At 43.5% G+C, this 22,687-nt stretch overlaps 1 protein-coding gene across 1 annotated transcript in view; it reads left to right on the forward strand.

The window, feature by feature from the left end:
- Nucleotides 1-22,687, forward strand: part of LOC126234837 (acetylcholinesterase-like) — a gene marked incomplete at its 5' end in the record, with an annotated part of 357,715 nt that overhangs the window by 9,142 nt on the left and 325,886 nt on the right. Inside the window, one exon of the mRNA XM_049943579.1 lies at nt 2,494-2,934. Coding sequence (XP_049799536.1) covers nt 2,494-2,934 — 441 coding nt within the window. The remainder of the gene's footprint in view (nt 1-2,493; nt 2,935-22,687) is intronic.

A 22,687-nucleotide genomic window follows, 5' to 3' on the forward strand; every position in this document is an offset into this window, starting at 1 on the left:
ACCGAAGACGACTATCCGCCTTCCCCCCAACTGCCATTACATGCTTGTCCACTTCAAATCGCTCTGCAGTGTTACGCCCAAATATTTAATCGACGTGACTGTGTCAAGCGCTACACTACTAATGGAGTATTCAAACATTACGGGATTCTTTTTCCTATTCATCTGCATTAATTTACATTTATCTATATTTAGAGTTAGCTGCCATTCTTTACACCAATCACAAATCCTGTCCAAGTAATCTTGTATCCTCCTACAGTCAGTCGACGACGACACCTTCCCGTACACCACAGCATCATCAGCAGACAGCTGCACATTGCTATCCATCCTATCCAGAAGATCATTTATGTAAATAGAAAACAACAGCGGACCTACCACACTTCCCTGGGGCACTCCAGATGATACCCTCACCTCCGATGAACACTCACCATCGAGGACAACGTACTGGATTGTATTACTTAAGAAGTCTTCGAGCCACTCACATACTTGGGAACCAATCCCATATGCTCGTACCTTAGTTAGGAGTCTACAGTGGGGCACCGAGTCAAACGCTTTCCGGAAGTCAAGGAATATGGCATCCGTCTGATACCCTTCATCCATGGTTCGGAAGATATCATGTGAAAAAAGGGTGAGTTGCGTTTCGCAGGTGCGATGCTTTCTAAAGCCGTGCTGATGCATGGACACCAACTTCTCGGTCTCAAGGAAATTCATTATATTCGAACTGAGAATATGTTCGAGTATCCTGCACCAAACCGATGTTAAGGATATTGGTCTGTAATTTTGAGGATCCGTCCTTCTACCGTTCTTATATACAGGCGTCACCAGCGCTTTTATCCAGTCGCTCGGGACTTTACGTTGGGCAAGAGATTCGGGATAAATGCAAGCTAAGTATGAATCCAATGCAGTAGAGTACTCTCTGTAAAACCGAATTGGAATCCCATCAGGACCTGGCGATTTATTTATTTTCAACCCATTCAGCTGCTTCACAACCCAAGGGATGTCCATCGCTATGTCCTCTATACAGCAATCTGTACGAGACTCAAACGACGTGAAGGATTTCTCAAATGCTAAATTTAAAATTTCAGCTTTCGTTTTGCTGTCTTCCGTTGCCAGGGCAGACTGTTCAGTGAGTGACTGGATGGAAGCCCTCGACCCGCTTACCGATTTTACGGTAAGATCAGAATTTCCTTGGGTTTTCAGCAAGATCCTTTGCTAAGGTATGACGGTGGTAGTGGTTGTATGCTTCGCGGACCGCTCTTTTTACAGCAGCGCGAATCTCTACTAACTTTTGCCTGGCCTCATTGTACCGCGAGTGCAACTGCCTTTGCTTCCTGATCATTCTCCGAATTTCGCTGTTAAACCACGGTGGGTCTTTTCCGTCCGTAACCCACTTTTTCGGCACATACTTGTCCAATGCCTGATTTACAATGTGTTTTAAAATTTGCCCATAATTCTTCCACGTCCGTCGCACCGGAAGTAAATGAAGTCGATTCATTTACTAAGTGGGATGCTAACAACTCCTTATCTGCTCTTTCTAGTAAGAATACCTCCTAGCCTCCTTGACCGACTTTTTAACTTTCGTAACCATAGTCGTAATGACAACATCATGATCACTAATCCCTGTCTCAACACTGAAACCGTCGATGAGGTCTGGTCTGTTCGTGGCTACCAGATCTAAAGTATTTCCATTACGCGTTGGCTGTGGATTTAGCTGCTAAAGACAGTTTTCGGATAATGTGTTCAAAAGTAATTCACACGACGGCTTGTCTGTACCACCTGCAATGAATCCATAGTCATCCAAGTCTATACTAGGTAGGTGGAAGTCGCCTCCGACTAATATAGCATGATCCGGGTACATCTGCAATGCAGAGTGTAGACTCCCTTTGAATGAGTCTAGAAGTGTCACGGTGGAACCTGGTGGCCGGTAATAACACCCAACAGTTAACTTTACTTCCCCTAGCCCTGTTAAACGTGTCCAGATAACTTCACATTCACACTCTACTTCCAACTAAGTAGACACAATATTTTTGTCAACTGCAATGAAGACTCCACCTCCTAGCCGGCCGGAGTGGCCGAGCGCTTATAGGCACTACAGTCTGGAACCGCACGACCGCTACGGCCGCAGGTTCGAATCCTGCCTCGGGCATGGATGTGTGTGATGTCCTTAGGTTAGTTAGGTTTAAGTAGTTCTAAGTTCTAGGGGACGTATGACCACAGCAGTTGAGTCCCATAGTACTCAGAGCCATTCGAACCATTTTTGAACACCACCTCCTACGGTGTCTAATCTGTCTTTCCGATACACGTTCCTACCCTCGCTAAATATTTCAGAACTTCCTATCTCAGGGTTCAGCCAGGTCTCAGTCCCGAGAATAATTTGCGCGCCACACGCTTCCTGGAGGGCAGTAAAACGATGTGCTACATCCTGTTAAAGTAAACCGACGTCAGTTAAATATCGCTCTCGCTCCGCTTCCGCTGTACGAACTTTGTGCTCCGCAGGTGTTCGGTGACTTCCCGGGCTCGGTCATCTGGAACCCCAACACGCAGCTGTCGGAGGACTGTCTCTACATCAACGTGGTGGCGCCCAAGCCGCGGCCGCGCAACGCCGCCGTCATGGTGTGGATCTTCGGCGGCGGCTTCTACTCGGGCACGGCCACGCTCGACGTGTACGACCACAAGACGCTCGTGTCCGAGGAGAATGTGATCCTCGTGTCGATGCAGTACCGCGTCGCGTCGCTGGGCTTCCTCTTCTTCGACACGAGCGACGTGCCGGGCAACGCGGGGCTCTTCGACCAGCTGATGGCGCTCCAGTGGGTGCACGACAACATCCACTACTTCGGCGGCAACCCGCACAACGTGACGCTGTTCGGCGAGTCGGCCGGCGCTGTTTCCGTCAGCATCCACCTGCTGAGCCCCCTCAGCAGAAACCTCTTCTCACAGGTGCGCACCCAGTCCTCAGCACAGCGCAGCTCGTTCTTCTAAATCAGTAATTTATTTCTCCAAGGAACAATTAACAAGGCCCCATGAGCTTAAGACAAGGAAACATTAGCCACATATTTCTTTTCTGTGCATTTTATGTAAGTCTATACGGGGTGTTACAAAAAGGTACGGCCAAACTTTCAGGAAACATTCCTCACACACAAAGAAAGAAAATATGTTATGTGGACTTGTGTCCGGAAACGCTTACTTTCCATGTTAGAGCTCATTTTACTACTTCTCTTAAAATCACATTAATCATGGAATGGAAACACACAGTAACAGAACGTACCAGCGTGACTTCACTCACTTTGTTACAGGAAATGTTCAAAATGTCCTCTTTTATCGAGGACACATGCATCCATCCTCCGTCGAATGGAATCCCTGATGCACTGATGCAGCCCTGGAGAATGGCGTATTGTATCACAGCCGTCCACAATACGAGCACGAAGAGTCTCTACATTTGTTACCGGGTTTGCGTAGACAAGAGCTTTCAAATGCCCCCATAAATGAAAGTCAAGGGGGTTGAGGTCAGGAGAGCGTGGAGGCCATGGAATTGGTCCGCCTGTACCAATCCATCAGTCACCGAATCTGTTGTTGAGAAGCGTACGAACACTTTGACTGAAATGTGCAGGAGCTCCATCGTGCATGAACCACATGTTGTGTCGTACTGGTAAAGGCACATGTCCTAGCAGCACAGGTAGAGAACATGGTGGAAGAACATGGGGCCCAAACAAGACATCACCAACAATGCCTGCCCAAACGTTCACAGAAAATCTGTGTTGATGTGATTGCACAATTACGTGCGGATTCTCGTCAGTCCACACACGTTGATTGTGAAAATTTACAATTAGATCACGTTGGAAAAAAGGCCTCATCAGTAAAGAGAACATTTGCACTGAAATGAGGATTGACACATTGTTGGATGAACCATTCGCAGAAGTGTACCCGTGGAGGCCAATCAGCTGCTGATAGTGCCTGCACACGCTGTACATGGTACGGAAACAACTGGTTCTCCCGTAGCACTCTCCATACAGTGACGTGGTCAACGTTACCTTGTACAGCAGCAACTTCTCTGACGCTGACATGAGGGTTACCATCAACTGCACGAAGAATTGCCTCGTCCATTGCAGGTGTCCTCGCCGTTCTTGGTCTTCCCCAGTCGCGAGTCATAGGCTGCAATGTTCCGTGCTCCATAAGACGCCGATAAATTGCTTCGAACGTCTTCCTGTCGGGACACCTTCGTTCTGGAAATCTGTCTCGATACAAACGTACCGCGCCACGGCTATTGCCCCGTGCTAATCAATACATCAAATGGGCATCTGCCAACTCCGCATTTGTAAACATTGCACTGACTGCAAAACCACGTTCGTGATGAATGCTAACCTGTTGATGCTACGTACTGATGTGCTTGATGCTAGTGCTGTAGAGCAATGAGTCGCATGTCAGCACAAGCACCGAAGTCAACATTACCTTCCTTCAATTGTTCCAACTGGCGGTGAATGGAGGAAGTACAGTACATACTGGCGAAACTAAAATGAGCTCTAACATGGAAATTAAGCGTTTCTGGACACATGTCCACATAACATCTTCTCTTTATTTGTGTGTGAGGAATGTTTCCTGAAAGTTTGGCCGTACCTTTTTGTAACATCCTGTATACAGGGTGGAAGAAAATTGTGTCACGAAATTTTAACCCTTCCGTTCGGTCTCGTTCCCGCAACGGCACGTCGGCCGGTCTCGTTCCAGCCTCGGTCCCGTTCCCGTCTGTCTCGGTCTCGGTCTCGCTCAGCCGGACTCGTCCTTCATCGCGTGGCCACTCGTCGCAGTTCCACTGACGACTGCTCCTAGTTAGTTCAGTATCAAGTTGTTGTTGTTCATTTCGTTCGCTTCGCACGTCCATTCTAGATATGTTTGAAACCTTTTTTGAGCTCTGAACTTCTGGTTCTTTTTGTACTCTATTCAGCGTCCACTAACGCTAATAAAAATGTATTTTATAACTACGTAAACTACGAAAAAATTACGTGGTATGTAATACATACACCTTTTCAGTTAACAAAACTGCGTATCAGCTTACTTCACTATTTCGATAAACAGCAGAAGAAATACTTGTAAAAAGGCAAGTTTTTTGGTTATTACATATGCAAAGGACGTCAGCACGGCACACACGAGTGGCCATTTTCCGTCTTTTTTTTTTATCCAAGGTAAAACAGCACGTTCATTGAATGGAAGGCAGATCGACTTACAACCGTATCAAACCCATGCTTCGTAATCCAGTGTCTGGTGTCACATTTTGTAAAGAGAATATGATAACGCCTACAATGTTATTTCAGTGGTACAGGGTGGCGCACGAAAAATCGGCCCCGAGTACTAGACTACTCATTGTCGCTTGCCAATCGTCATCTCTTGTTTCGAAGTTGTTTGCATTGGCTTCTTATTTCTCCACTGCCTAATTATTACATGTGCATCTATTCTGATCGTATCAGTCAACGAATGGTGCGAAATTGGCGAGCAGTCCGTACTCGGGGCCGGTTTTTCATGCGCCACCGTACATTATTTTACTTCGGTCAGCCACGTAAAGCTGAAGTTGGCTAAACGAGATGTTTTGCAGAATCATGAAAATTACAGGGGTGTGAGAATTCTGTTGTGAATAAAAATTCTGAACTCCAGGGGGGAGGCAAATGCCCCCTCTCGGCTCCTTCCATCCTTCAGTCACCTATGCTACTAATTTTCAATTTTTCATAAGAACCATATAGCAAGCGCAATGAACGGTGAACGAGTAAAAATTAACGTTTCCCAAAAAAGAGCGATCACCAGTGCACTAGTTCCCAAGGATGAACGACTTTTCTCATCTATAGTAGGAACCTAAATATCTAATGTTCGTTAGGTCGACAATGCACAATTTTTAAACTACGAAAATTTGGCGCTACGCGCTCCGATTGGCCGCGGGATTGCCCTGATGCCGGATGCTCTGGAAAACGCACGACCGCGAATGCTCTGCCTGCCGCAGATAGAGATGTACCCAAGGCGGCCCCCACGCTCGGTGGTAGGCTGCCTACCTTCCACTCTGGGGGCCTGGGGGCGAATCCTCATGGGTCCCGACACATCCATTGTAGTTTCACGATGAGACGTACCTGGAACAAACCCGTCAACAGCTCTTAGTTCGCGTACATAAAGTATTTTACGAACTCTGTCGGCCCTGAAAACGGCCTCTTTTGTAGCTAGGACACTGTTTATTTAAAGCAGGTGCTCGAACTGGCGACCCTCTAACGCGACACAAGCTCGGTAACGTCGAACGGTGGTTTGCTGTACTCTTTCAAAGATTCCTGGCATTGCCGTGATGTAACTGGTGGCACGTTGAATGCGATCCATTAATTCCCCTTCGTTTCTAGGTGGTTCACGTCCGGGTGGGCGAACTATAACCTTGAAGAATCCCCACAGGGAAAAGTCCGTTGGCGTGAAGTCTGGTGATCGCGGGGGCCATGTCCTACGAGCACCTCTGCCACTTGCCCGGCCGTCGAAGTGTTCATTTAAATATCCGCGCGCAGCACGACTGTTATGTGCGGACGCCCCATCATGCTGCAACCACATGCATAGCCGTATATCCAGGGGATCATCTTCCAGCAGACCGGGTAGAGTTTCTTGCAAAAAGTGAATGTAATTTGCTCCGGTAAGTCGAGGAGGTAGACGCACCGGCCGAATTATATGGTCACCCACAAGGCCTGCCCAAATGTTGAGCGAAAATCGTTCCTTGTGTCCATGGACGTATGTGACGTGAGGGTTTCCCATTGCCCAAAAATGAACCTTTCGATTGTTGTAAAGGCCATTCCGATGGAAGGTGCACTCCTCGACAAACAACACAATAGCTGGGAAGTTGGGATCTCGTGCAACACGTCGCAGAAACCACCAGCAAAACCCTAGCCTATGCTCATAGTCCGCCACAGGATTCAGGTCTTGGACAGAGTGGAAACTAAATGGATGCTGGCCGTCATCTCTCAAAACCTCCCAGGCTAACCGACAAGTGACGCCCATGTCGTGTCGAACCGCTCGAGTACTTGTCGTAGGTGCTTCCTCGAAGAGCTCGAGAACTGTCTGTTCAAATGCAGCATCCCGTCGTGTTCGAAGTCTCCCAGCATCACCGTGACATCCCGCTGACGAGCCTGTTTCGCCAAGTCGCCGGTGAACTGCTGTAAACGTTTGCCGGTGTGGGTGGCGTCTTGCTTTCTCAAACAATCGTCGAGCTTCATGCGCATTACTGTCGGCTAGTCCATAAACAAAAACAACATCTCGTTGTTCTTCAAACGAATCCTATGACGCCATGCTTACTGTATGACTAAATCGCAGGTGACGTGTGTACTCCGAAGCGAATCTTACGTGTGAATGCCTCTGACTTGAGGTGCAAACAAAAAGCAAGATCTATTCGACGCATTTACGTATCACTTTGGGCAGTGATGGGGTGAGGGACGTTTGTATCGTTTGTATGTGTGAACCGACACCCATAGCGCTGCCCGTCAACCGAAGAACGACAACGGGGCAATCACACGGCCAATCGGAGCGCCTGGCGCCATGTTTCCGTAGTTTAAAAATGGTTCGTTGTCGACATGCACATCATTAGTAAGTTTGGTTCCTGTTGGCGTCAGCTATCCAGGGTTAAAATTTCGTGTCACAATTTTTCTCCACCCTGTATATTATTTAGATGCAACAGCTATATTAATTTAAGAGACTCTTCTGTGGTTTCTGCCATCCCATTGTATCGATTATGTATTATCTAGTGACAGGCGTGATAGACCACTTGCGCCGGTTTCTTGATCGTGATTAGTAGCTTGTTGTGAAATGTTTCCCTGTGATAGACATGTTGGACGATTCGATAATATTGGCCGTCAGTAATTTACAGGGAGAACTATTCCGAGAATTTAGCACCTCGGTTCTCAATAATGTAGGTGGCTGTATCGTATGTCCGATCACCCATAGAGCTGTTTAGATATCGGGTATCGCGTGCTGTCAGGCCACGTCCGTTCCCTAACGTGTAGGTAGCGTACGATCGTTCTATCAGTGATGGCTAGTAGGTGACAGACAGAATAATACGTTTCTTCCGTTGCTCCACAAACAAATCTGTGCGTGAGCGAGCCAACGTTTCCTCATTGTGGCGGGCAGCTGTTACACTGAGATGCATTCTGTGCAGTTTGCTGTTCGTAGGAATTTTATCACTGACAATCAGATATCGTCGTGAACAAATCCGTGACGACAGGAACATCTGATGAATGTCTTGCCTCAGTCATGTCCAGTTCACTTGTTGATACCGACCTCTGGTGGATTGTAGCTTACAAATAGGAATGCAGAGATCTTATTCTCAAAAGAAGCATCCGATTTTAAAAAAAGTATGACTTTTACATACTTTGACGTGCAGCCTTGGGGTGCCTTCATTATTACGTATAGGGAGACAGTTTTCTTTTACCTTCCACAGATGATCAAGCTGTCCTCCACCGTATGCAAAAATAAGATCCAGATGGCATTCAAACTCCTCTCCTTCATTTGCGAGCACGTCTGAAGTTAATCCGTTCACTATTGTTGCTTTGCGACTAACTCTCGGCTAACATAACGCGTGGACTCAATTCAAAGTCAGACTAATCCCATATTCAGGAAATGGTCAGACGGGTGCAGATGGAGAATCCTGCATCACCGCTCTCCTCAAGGTCCTAGTGGAGGTACTTTCCCTATGCTTTCCTCCGACCTGTTATGAAGTGTAATACATATAACTGTGCCTTGAGTATAGTGTTGTGTTCGTGTTGCTATGGGCGTAGGGAAGAGAGAGGGTGAAACCCAGTGCCAGCACATATTTTCAGCTTACTCCTCTCGAAGAGTACCGAGGGGTCCGCCGAAATCTACGTCCTCCTCCGACGGACAGATCACCATTAACAGTGTGACATGCCTTCGCTTCATGAGACACTGCGTAGAGGTCTGAAGTTGAACCCAGGACATTGGCGCAGTGACTGGCGGACAGGAACTTCACACCACCACTTCTCCTCCACCTGCTGGCCAAAGTGAAAATCTCCCACCACTAGGAGTCCAAGACGTGTAGCTCCAATTCGAGTGCCATCGCTGGAGCGAGCATTAGCGACCTCGCCACAGAGCCGGGTTAGACGTCTACGAACTACGTGAAGAACGTAGTTGAATCGTACATAAATGACGAGTGTCAAGATACTGCTGGCGCCATAGTCGAATACTTTGCCGTGTAGATGATTCAGTGCCGGCCAGAAATAACTCTGAACATTTGTAACTTAATCACACCTGTTTAAACGAAGAACGCGAAACACCTTCCTTTCTGTGTTACCTCTACTCGACGCACCTTCGGGTATGAGAGACCGAGCAATTTGCACCACGGCGATCCCTAAGGCCAAATACGCGATCCAACAAACTGATGCCAAAGTAATCCTCTAAGTTGCAACGAGTAATTTACTGTTTGCCCCTAGTTTCTATCAGCGTCGATGCAGAAAACATAGTCTTCTCAAATCCAATAAATCTTTCGCAAACATCTCGTAGACTGGAATACGATAACTGAAGCTTCGATGAGACATGAAATTGTATGCGTTGACTCGCACGGACAGCAAAGACATAGTCCAGTCTTTGTAATATGTGTAACAACGTTGATATGGCTCCACAGGGTAGATCACTTTATACATACCTAAAGCGAGGTTCTCTCTTTTAATCATTTGAAAGACATTTTTCTTTCATGGAGTTACTTGATATTCAATCGCACGTTGCACTGGGCAGAATACTTCTCACACTAACGTCAAAATGCAGTTTACCTTAGCTGTATTTTTATGCTGTTTATCTCCTACTAATTTTGACCAAACAACATAATCAAACAAAACAGTCAATATATGTATCATTGCAAAGAGTAAGATTACATAATTTTTTTAATAGAATAAATGGCAACGTGACCTGTACGATATTTTTAGTGAGTTGCAAGGAGATCCCAACCAACGTTCATCTTCATCTACGTCTACTTGTTGTTTCGCATTTCGATATCAGTGTAATATTACAAACGCATGCACTTCTCGTTCTATACAGTATGTTCCTCCATCATCTGATCTGTTTATTTAATAAAGTAGTGATATAAATAAATATTCTTCCCATAATTTTATATGATATCTCTCCATTAGTTGTCTGATCTGCAGATCAAATCTGAAGCACTCTTCTATCGCAACGTATTTCGAAATCTTCGACTCTCTCTTCTCTGAACAGTTTCTCGACCACGTTTCACTTCCAAACAAAGATACACTGCAAAAAACTTCAGAAAAGTCTTTGTGAATTTAAATTTTTTGTCAGTATTAACAACTTTGCTTCTTTAGAAACGTTTAGCTTCATATTTCCAGTTTGTACTGTACACCTCGTCTGCTTCGACCGTCGACAGTCAACTGGCTAACAAAAATAAAAGCCACATCCACTAAATTTAGTGTCTCACTTCCTAATTCAATTCACCTAGCATCAGCTGATTTAGTTCGATCATATACAGCTTCCCTTGTTTCTCTTTTGTTGATTTTTATCTCGAACCGGTGATATATGGGTACTGCCCTTGATTAGTAATCAAAACCTCATGGGTCCCGGGTTCATAACCAGCCATAGCTTAAATTCTGAATAAAATTTATCAGCAGTAGCGGTCGTAAATTTACGGCGTAAAAAGTCACCATCGCTTGCCATTGGCCTTGTCAAAGAGGGCGGACGAACGAATAGTGTTCAGGGCACAATCTTGCACTTGGGGTGGGTAACTGCCCAACAAGGCTGAAGAATCAACAATGATGATGCTGGATGAGGATGCAGGATGCAATGCTGACCACTGCATTTAGCACACATCATGTATATTAACAGGAAGTGTGGCCTGTGATTCGCAAAGTGTCCTGATGATTTCTCCATTGGCAGAAGATTCCGGACTAGTCGCCACCCGGATCTCCAGGAGGGGACTGCCAAGGTGACGATGAGAGAAACATCCAATAACTAGGGAAAGGATAACGTGCTTCGAGTCGTGGCATGGAATGTCAGAAATTCGAACGTGGTAGGGAGGCTAGAAAATCTGAAAAGTGAAATACTAAGGCTCAGTCTAGATAAAGTTGGAGTCAAACAAGTGAAATGGAAAGAAAATAAGGATTTCGGAACCGACGAATATATCAACAGCTATGGAAAACAATATAATAGGAGGAGGATTCGTCATGAACAGGAAAGTAAGGCAGAGAGTGAGTTACCGTGAAGAGTTCAGAGATAGGGTTATACTCATGAGAGTCGACAGCAAATCAGCACCAAAAGCGGTTGTTCAGCTATAGATGTCAAAGTCACAATCAGAAGATGAAAGGAGAGAGAAAGTATATGAGGATACTGAACGAGTAATTCAGTATGCGAGGGGAAATTATAATCTGTTAATCGTGTAGGACTGGAAAGCATTTGTAGGGGAAGGAATATATTATTGGGGAATACGGGCTAGGCACTAGCGATAAGAGAGGAGAAACACTAATTGGGTTCTGCAATAAAATTGAAATGGTAATAGCGAATACTATGTTCAAAATCACAAGAGGAGGAGATATACTTCGAAAAGACGCGGAGACGCGAGAAGATTCCAGCTGGGTTACATCTCGGTCAGACAGAGATTCCGAAATCAGATTTCGATTGTAAGGTTTACCCAGAAGCACATACAGACTCAGATCACAATTTAGTAATGATGAAGAGTAAACAATCGCCCAGAGGAATCAATTTGGAGGGAAGTGGGATACTGAAGCAATGAGGAATGACGAGAGGCGTTTGATGTTCGCTAAGAAGGTGGATACTGCGATGGTAAGGAATATCACGGTAAGCTTTTCAATTGAAGAGGAGATGACATCTGTAAAAATGGTAGTCACATGTGTTGAACAGACTATTATAGATCCAGGGAATGTAACTGCCAAGAAATCTATAATAAGAGAGGAATTACTATAACTGATAGACGAAAGTAGGTGGTACAAAAATGTTCAAATAAATATAGTAATACAGCAATAGAAATCCATTAGAAATGAAATTAATAAGAAGTGGAATCAGTCAAGGGGAAATGGCTACAGGAAAGGTGTGAAGAAATCGGAACAGAAATGATCTTCGGAAAGACTGACTCAGCATATAGAAAAGTCAAACGAACCTTGGGTGAAATTATAAGCACCGGTGGTATTAAGATTGCAATGGGAAAGCCCCTGCTAACGCAGAGGAGAGAGCGGATACGTGGAAAGAGTATACTGAAGGTCTCTGTGAGCGGAGGACTTGCCTGATAACGCTATAGGATATGAAAGTGGACTCGGTATGGAAGACATGAAGGTTCCAGTTGAAGTTTCCCGGCTTGGAGCACTTTCACAGTTCAGTTAATTACGCTCAAAAATCAGTTTATTGAACCCTCAGTTTATGTTCACATATATAAGTTCTGGGTCCGTTAACAGTCCAAAACAAATAAAAAAAGACCTTGAAAATAAAGGAATGACTTCTTTGACAACTTAAAGTTGTTCGAAAACAACAGAAGTAAATCACTGCCTGACACTGTCTTCTGAAAAGTTCTCTTGCAAACGAAACAGTTTGTCTTCTTAGACGTCAGTAGCAGGCAGAAAATTAAACTGCCTGCTGCTCGCCGGGCGTGGGCAGCTATACCCGCATGGCGGATGACTACCAGGTGGCTATTGGTCTAGCTATGTGCCCTCGGACTGTCTGAGGAAATTAGATTGACGGATGCAGCAAATTGTCCAGAGATGTGGCGGCTTCTACAGCTTTTGCGCGCGCACTCTGAACTAACCTGCTTGATGCAGGTCAGGCGTAGTTCGGCTGACTTCGGTCGGTGCGCCTGCGGAACTGGAGCGACAACCCGCATAGCGGTGCTACGTTGCGGGTTGTCGGCTTCGTGGGAGACCCCGGAAACAAAATAGTTCAAATGGCTCTGAGCACTATGGGACTCAACTGCTGAGGTCATTAGTCCCCTAGAACTTAGAACTAGTTAAACCTAACTAACCTAAGGACATCACAAACATCCATGCCGGAGGCAGGAGTCGAACCTGTGACCGTAGCGGTCTTGCGGTTCCAGACTGCAGCGCCTTTAACCGCACGGCAACTTCGGCCGGCCCCCGGAAACACGCCACCAGTGTTGGAATTTTAAACAGTCTGGTAGATTATTTGTAAAGGGCGCTGTTGATCACACAAAACTTTCACAATTCTCTATTACCGATTTCGGCAACTGCCGTATTCAGGTCTGTTACAAACAAAGCATGGTGGTGTAACCAACTAAGTTCAGTTATCTGAAGGAAAATCTGTAACGGGTGTGATGATACATACGAACAATCAAAAAAAATATTTACATGATTAACAGACACGCTCATCAGCGATACATACAATAAAATAATCTGAATGAGGTATCAACGTCAATATTATACATGTGTTACAGAGTAAGCGCTGGTGATGGCCTGAAAAGTCTGATATTTATTCAAATAACTGAGGTCAGCAGAGGGCACTGTAGTTAGGATATATGAGTAATCTGTATAGTCAGTTTAATAGTTAAAATGCAGTATACGTAGTTATTGATTAAAATAACTTCAGATAGGATAGTGAGTGTCTGACAATGAAACATGTACACACCAGCTGCAACATAGTAGCGTATATGAACAGTGATCCAATACTGTCAAATGTTTTTTATTCCAGTCTTTGATCACAATATCAATTCTTTTGACTATGACCGATTTCAGTCATTAATGACCATCCTCAGATCTCCAATATAAAAATATATACAACTAGTGAGCAGCGTGTCTTTCAACACAATACAGCATTACGTATCACAATATACTATCATATAACCAGGGAAATGTTCAGATAAAATACGGTGAAACTTACCTTTTCTACACCACGTCCTAAAGTGAATAAGACCCGTAATGGCATCGTCAAAACATATAAATATACTCAGCACAGAATTGTCACATAGATCTGAAATAAGGTGTAGAATAGGTCACATCGTCCACACGGTAATTTTTGCAACTGACTACTAAAGTACAGTAGCTACCAGAAATAAATTTGCTTACATCGTACATAGATGTCGCTACTGTGGGGTTAGATGTAGTCATCATTAACGTAAGAAACATAATTTGATAAAAACCCATTAGGTCAAATACATGTAGCAGACTTTTAAATACAGATAACTATTATAGAAACCAACTGCGATACAGTATGGGTAACTGTATTCGTCTTTTACTGTATCACAATTGGTTTCTATAATAGTTATCTATATTTAAAAGTCTGCTACATGCATATATTTTTATATTGTAGATCTGAGGATGGTCATTACTGACTGAAACCGGTCATCGTCAAAAGAATTGATATTGTGATCAAAGACTGGAATAAAAAACATTTAAAAAATGTGGTGACATACAATCGGCGGGATTAGATCCACCCTTAAGATCCACATAGAAGGTGCTAATAATAATAATTGGAAGCTTCTCTCCTGGCAAAGTAAACCACACAGTTGTGTAAAAGCAAGTATAAAAAGTTTAAAAATAACATCACATTTATAAATCGAAACCTTCCAGCATGACAAAGCTATTAAATAATAACCGCAAGTGTAGGTAATTAACGAAATAGTGAGAGTTGGTTAAAAAGTCGATAGTTGGTAACACACCTGTAGAAGAGTTTCAATGGCTTCTGTGTACGAAGGCCGTGCGGGTTAGCCGTGCGGTCAGGGGCGCCTTGTCACGGTTCGCGCGGCTCTCCCCCATTGGAGCTTCGAGTCCTCCCTCGGGCATGAGTGCGTGTGTTGTCCTTAGCGTAAGTTAGTTTAAGTTAGTTTAATTAGTGTGTAAGCCTGGGGAACGATGACCTCAGCAGTTTGGTCCCATAGAACCTTACCACAAATTTCCAATTTTCTGTACGAAGTTCTTGTGTCTGAACGTGGGTCAGAAGGCCCAGTCTCCTCACTGCCGGTGGACGGCGCACAGAACCGCAAGCCAAGCTGCTAGGAGCTCGACGCTGTTCAAACTAGTAGGTTTCTGCATACATCAAAATCAGCATTCAGTTTAAAAACATTATGTTCTTTCAGCAATAACTCCGGTTGCCGTTTTCTGTTTACATTAGTTTTCGTATCTTTGAGTAGGTTTCATCTTATCCTCTATGTTTCCTGCCGCATGTTTCTCTTTATCCAAAAGTGTACTGAAAACGCTGTTATTCCGGCTACATTTATTCTCTCTAAAGGGAACCTTGAAATTACTTCCCTTCCGGCCTAGATAGACTTTGTCGCAGTACCGACAGTTTATCTTATAAACACCAGATACTAAATATTTCTTATTGTTGTTGACACCTTCGTGGCGTAGCCTAGAACCAAGTGTGCCTTCCATTCGGAATCAAATTTCTGCCTTTATTTTTCTGCAAGCTTGTGCAATTCTGTCGATTATAAATGTGAAATCCTGCCACCCTAAGGAGCCTAAATGGGCATACTCAGAACCATGATCAGCAGAATGCTAAAATTACCACTCACCCCTAACGACGAAGTGGAAGAATCAAATATGATTAGACAAGCAGCCGGGGAAACGGGTGTAAGGACCGTGATGTAATGAAACTTTATAATAAACTGCAGTCACAAAATACTGACGAGGAGGAAACAACAGACCCAACGGGAAATATGTTTTTTGCTATATAATACAGTGGTGCACTGACCAAAGGCATTGCACAAAAAGTTTTTGTGTGTACAGGATCAACTGCCAAGAAAGTGACAAGTTTTATGAGTCAGACAGGAAGGAATTCAAGACTCATTTTAGAGTGCATACATATAGTCAAAATAAGATTTTTTGGATAAAGAAAAACGTACCGCGGAAAACATAGAGGATAATGTGGAAGTGTTGCATAAGGTACCAAAGGGGCAATTACTGAACCTACTCGTAGAAATGGAGATTTATGTACACAGAAAACGGCAACCTGGACTGCTGAGTGAACCGAATGAGATTAACCTGAATTCATATTTTGATGCATTCCGAAACCTACTAGTTAGAGCAACATCGATACCCGCAGCAGCTTGGCGTGCGGTTGCGTGGGCCGGCCACGAGCGACGAGAGACTGGACGTTCTTCTGCAAGATCTGCTACAGGAAAACAAGAAATTCGTGCAGAGAAGCCACGAGGCAGCGGCTTATATGTCGATTTTAAGTATGTGTCTAATTCCACCTATTGTATCTAAGCACATGTTTTGTTGCCATCTGCTCATTTTCCTGTGTGAAGGAATTTTTAATTAATGACTACGCATTCTGCATTTTGACTATTAAATTGACCTTACTGATTACTCATGTACCCTAACTGTAGTCCTCTGCTGGTCTCAGTTATTTGTATAAACATCAGACGCATCCAGGCTGTCACCAGCGCTTACTTTGTGCCACATGTATAATTATGACGCTGATACCTCAATCAGAATATTCTACGGTATGTATGTCTGATATGCATCACGGGTAATCATTTAAATATATTTTTTTTATTTTTCTCGTGTATCACGAGGCCTTATATGGATATTTCTTCAGCTATCTGAACTTAGTTGCCTACACCACTCTTTTTTATTTGTGACAGACCTGAGGATGTCAGAAGCGGATATCGGTAATAGTGAAATGTAAAAGTTGTGTGTGACAAGACGGTCTTTACAAATAAAGTGCCACAAAATGATCGCAGACTCATTTACAGATTTTATGTCTTCAGTTGATAGCTCTTGTAGGCTTGTGATCAAATGAAGCAGAATGGATAGATAACATTCCATCTGAATTTATCAAATCATTGGCTGAACTTCATGACTGTTTCTTTATAGGGCACAGAATAATCATCGGTATCACTCGCCTGGTAGCAATTATTATTCTACACTCTATGAAACTGGCAACATAGCATCAGCTTTTCGGAAAATTATCATGCACACAATTCCGAAGATAGACAGCATAGACAGGTGCGAAAATATCGCACCATCAGCTTAATATGTCATTCATCGAAGCTGCTGAGCCGGCCAGTGTGGCCGTGCGGTTCTAGGCGCTTCAGTCTGGAACCGCTTGACCGCTACGGTCGCAGGTTCGAATCCTGCCTCGGGCATGGATGTGTGTGATGTCCTTAGGTTAGTGAGGTTTAAGTAGTTCTAAGTTCTAGGGGACTGATGACCACAGATGTTAAGTCCCATAGTGCTCAGAGCCATTTGAACCATTTTTGAACCAAGCCGCTGACAAGAAAAACCTAGAGAAGAATCGAAAGGAAAACTGATGATCTGTTAGATGACGATCAGATTCACTGTAGGACACGTAAAGACACCAGAGAGGCAGTCCTGACTTTCATTTGATAATGGAAGTAGTAATAAAGAAAGATTAAGATACTTTCATTGGATTTGTCGATTTAGAAAATGCATTCGACAATGTGAAATGATGCAAATGTTCTAAATGTTCATAAAAAGCGGAGTAACATACGAGGAAAGATGGATAATATTTGTACAAGCTCCGGGTGGGAACAATGGGATTAGAAGCCCAGGACCGAAGTGCTCGTATTAAAAAGGGTGGAAGACAGAGATCCAGCCTTTCGCCCTATCTCTTTAGTCCATACGTCGATGATGGAACGACGTAAATTAAAGAGTTCAATAGTGCAACTAAAATTCAGGTTGAAATGCAATCTGAGATAAGATTCGCTGATGACATTGCTATCCTCAGTGAAAGTTAAGAAAAATTAGAGGAGCCGATGAATCTAATATTCAGTGTAATCAATACAGAATGTGGATTGCAAGTAAACCGGAAGGAGACAAAAGTAATGAGAAGTAGCAGAAATGAAAATAGCTAGAAACCTACAATCATATTTGGTGGTCACAAAGTAGACGAAATTAAACAATTCAGCTACCTTCGGAGCAAAATAACCATGACGGACGAACAAAGGACGGCATAAAAATCAGGCAATGACATGCAAAGAAAGCATTTCTGGCCAAGAGAAGTCTGCTGGTATGAAACATAGGCATGAACTTCAGCAAAAAGTTTCTGAGAATGTAAGTTTGGAGGACAGGGTTGTATACTAGTGGATCATAGTCAGTGTGAAAACCGAAGCGGAAGAGAATCGAATCTACTGCGATGTAGAGCTGCGGAAGAATGTTGAAAATTTGGTGGACTGGCAAGGAATGAAGACGTTCTCCGCAGAATCGGCGAAGAAAGGAAAATTGGAAGAACACTGACAAGAAGAACCAACTGAATGACAGGACATGTGTTAAGGCATCAAGACATAACCTTCTCATTACTAGAGGGAACTATGGACAGTGAAAATTGTAGGGAATACAGGGGTTTGAATACATCCAACAGATAATTGAGGACGTCTCGTGCAAGTGATACTCTAGAATGAAGACGTTGTAGCGGGAGACGGGAAAAAAGAAACGTACCTATTACGTTCAACTGCTTCTCCAAAACTCTCGCCACCTCCGAAAAATTTCTTATTTCTGTTCCCCGATCGTTAATTCAGTTTCCAGATTTCTCATTGGTTTCCCTCACAGCTTGCTCATTGAACAAATTGAATAAAATCCCTGACTTGTACTCCCTTCCCGTCTCCCGCTTCACTATTTGCTGATAGCTATTCGCCGTGCATGTTAATGTTCAGGTACATAGGTTTTCGCAGTACGCTCAGCCGCAGGCTCGTAATTGACCATTAGCGTTTGTCCCTGTAATAAATTTGAGTTTGGAAATTTCAAACGTTCTAAGTGCAAAATCACAAATTTTCCAAGGGAATCAAATACAATTTATGATTTCCACGTAACTTATTTGTATCCAAGAGACTCAGAAGGTATTCTGATTCCATAGAATATACCGCCAGCCTCATCACTGCAAAAAATAATGAGGCACATTAGAAAATAAGTAAGGCATTGTGAACGATCTAGGCACTAAACCAGGGAAAGCCCACCCGGATACTACTGCGTGTTGAAACACCCGCTTTCCGAACGGCGAGGCGGCCGGCCCCGGTTCGAATCCGCCTGGCGGAATAACCGGGAGACCCGGAATGCCAACCGGATTGGACGTGATTTTTAGGCGGTTTCCCAATCTCACTGGGTCAATACCGGAGTTCTACCCACGTTCCTCCTCAGTTGCACGACACGTAAATGTTTAGAAAACTTTCTTACACTTATCAGTAGAATTAACTCAAAGAGCAGACAGATGGTGTTCACTATTTCAGTCCTAAGGAGTGAACAGGAGGCTGATGACCTTAGACGTTTAGTGTCCTTAAACACATAATCACTAGCAGCAGCGGTACCTCTTTACTGACTGATTGTAAGTGACGGTTAGGAAGTTTTTGTTTCAGCTGCCATTAATTCTGAAGGTCTACATTTGATTTGTGATTATACAAATCAAGAGATACAGCAATAATGTTTTAAATGGTGAAACTGTGGTCCTCAAATACGTTTTCTGTCCCCTTAAATTTTTTAAAGGAGTATAATAACACTAAATTCAATAGAAACATCTTTCGCTGTTGACTTCTGTTCTTAGTACAACTCCCTTTTCGGGATCAGATGTTGCAAGTTTCACTGCAGAGCTCCGTGTGCTATTGAGGAAGAAAAGATTTTCCATAATATTTCCCAGAAATATGTCTTTCGTCTGCACACTTCTTCCACTTCTTTTTACAATTTTTGAAAAACACTTCATCTTCTTCCATTCCTATTATGTTTCACTGACACAATCAAAGCATTACATGATCTCTGCCTACCATCCAACTAGTGCATCAACTAAATGGAGGAGGTTTTGACGCACGCGACGTGATATTTTGATCAGACAGAATGGGCATATTATAAGCGAGGCGGAACAGTTCAAGTTCCTAGGCGTTCGGATAGATAATAGGCTTTTGTGGAAAGCCCATGTTCAGGATCTTGTTCAGAAACTAAATGCTGCTTTATTTACCATTAGAGCAGTATCTGAAGTAAGTGACATTTCAACACGAAAAGTAGTTTACTTCGCAATTTTCATGCGCTTATGTCGTTTGGTATTATTTTTTGGGGCAATTCTTCTGAGTCAAAAAGGGTATTTTTGGCTCAAAAACGGGCAGTTCGAGCTATATGTGGTGTAAGTGCGAGAACGTCTTGTCGACCCCTATTCAATAGACTGGGAATTCTGACATTGCCCTCATAGTATATATTTTCTTTAATGTCGTTTGTTGTTAGCAATATTAACTTATTCCCAAGAGTTAGCAACTTTCACTCAGTTAATACTAGGCAGAAATCAAATCTGCATGTGGAATGCACTTCCTTGACTCTTGCGCGGAAAGGAGTGCACTATTCTGCTGCATCCATTTTCAATAAGCTACCACAAGAACTCAAAAATCTTAGCAGTAGCCCAAACGCTTTTACGTCTAAACTGAAGAGTTTCCTCATGGCACACTCCTTCTATTCTGTCGAGGAGCTCCTGGAAGAACTGAAAAATTAAGCAAATTCCAGTGTTACATTGTTGATTTTCTTCATTTAAACTTACGAATTGTCGCCTGAATACGTTTCTTGTATTTCATTTCATCTTTTTCTACTGTCGTGTTATAATTTCATGTATTGACTCGTTCCATGACCATGGAGACTTCTCCTTAATTTGGTCCCACGGAACAATAAATAAATAAATAAATAAATAAAATTCAGAGGGAAGAACCGCTTGACACAAACGTCATACACCATCTAGTGATGAATGTTTTAAACATTTTCTCCACGATTTAGGATTTGGAACAAGTCTAGGGGCATGAAACTGAGTGCCAAAAACACAATAGCACAGAAAACGAATTTTGTGAAAGGCGGAGTGTGTGACATTTCCACTCTTCAGTTAATGTCTACAATGCTGGAGAAGGACACGCTTGAACCACTCACACGAGAATCTCGTAGAATTTATATATTCATACGGTAAAAATGTTCTTAAAATGTGGGCTGCACTCCAATTAGTCTATTATTATCCGAACTCGTACTTTAATTGTTGACTGACACAGTTTTGCAATAGTTTAATGCTTTTCGTCCCATTGTACATGATTGCATGACACTCAGTTCCTGTCCACGTGTACGAGCGTAACGTCGAGACGCGGATGTACGTAGTCTCGACGACACGATTAAAAAAGTGAATGTTTAGCCACTAGTGAAATATTTTTATTTAGCCTATACTTTTTCTTGCATTACTGTTTCGTATTAAAGCACCAAGTCTACGCGTGTTCACATCTCCCAAAAATCGCCATGATACAGGTACGAATATGAGTCAGTAAATAAGTCGCAAACATCAGAATGCCGCAAGTCGCAATCATCAGAACCCCGCATATAGTTTTAAATGGTTCAAATGGCTCTGAGCACTATGGGGCTTAACATCTGAGGTCATCAGTCCCCTAGACTTAGAACTACTTGAAACTAACTAACCGAAGGACATCGCACACATTAATGTTCGAGGCAGGATTCGAACCTGCGACAGTAGCGGTCGATCGGTTCCAGACTGAAGCGCCTAGAACCGCTAGGCCACACAGGCCGGCATAATTTTAAATTTCGCACCTATACGTATCTTGAAGGATGCAGCTTATGTCGCGTGGAACGTAGCCGATACACATTGTTCCGCGGCCAATGATTCCTCTACATCTACATATATACTACGCTAGGCACCAAGCGGTGTGTGGCGTATGGCACAATACGCACCAAAGTCATATTTCCCCCCGTCTGTTCCACTCGCGGATCGCGCGAGGGAAAAAAACGCTGTCTGAACGCCCCAGTACTAGCTCCAATTTCCTTTATCTTTGAATGGTGATCACTGGGCGAGTTGGAAGTTGGTGATAATAATAATAATTGTTTGAACAATAATATATGCTCTACATCCTCGGCAAAAATCTGATTTCGGAATTTAGTGAACAGCCCCTTCCGCTTAGCACGCCGTCTATCTGCAAGTGTGTCCCACTTCAAACTTTCTATGAGATCTGTAACACTCTCGCGGTGGCTAAATGTACCAGTCACGATCTTGCCGCTCTTCTTTGGACCTTCTCAATCTCTTGAATCAGATCCAGCTGGTAGGGGTCCCATACAGAAGAACAATACTCTAAGACTGTACTAACTAACGTATTGTAAGCTATTTCCTTTGTTGAAGGACTGCATCGCTTCAGGATTCTACCAATAAACCGCAATTTGGAGTTCGCCTTGCCCGTTATTTGTGTAATCTGATCATTACATTTGAGATAATTTCGAATAGTCACACCCAGATACTTACGGATGTTACCGCTTCCAAAGACTGGGCATTTATTTTGTACATTAATGGGGATTTTCGCCTTGTTATACGATGTAGGTTGCACTTACTAATATTGAGAGATAACTGCCATTCATTATGCCACGCATTTATTTTCTGCAAATGCTCACTGATTTGTTCACAACTTTCGTGTGAGACTATTTTCCTGTATACTACAGCATCATCGGCATACTGGGGCACACTTGAAGTTACGCTTCTTTCTGTTGAAGTCACCCCGTTCAGGACGACATACTGCTCCCTGTCTGTTAGAAAACTATCTATCCAACCGAATATGTCACGGGATAGGCCGTAAGAGAGCACTTTTTGAAGCAAGCGACAGTGCGGAACTGAGTCGAACGCCTTTCGAAAGTCGAGAAAGTCGAGAATTCCTCATCTGCAGTCAGATCATCTAGAACTCTTATTTCGTGAAAATTTTTGTTCAGCTGGATACCGGAATTCAGCAAAGTACAAGAGACTCACAAATAAGGAGCGT

Source organism: Schistocerca nitens, chromosome 2 (assembly GCF_023898315.1).
Source record: "Schistocerca nitens isolate TAMUIC-IGC-003100 chromosome 2, iqSchNite1.1, whole genome shotgun sequence".
Classification (NCBI taxonomy): Eukaryota; Metazoa; Arthropoda; class Insecta; order Orthoptera; family Acrididae; genus Schistocerca; species Schistocerca nitens.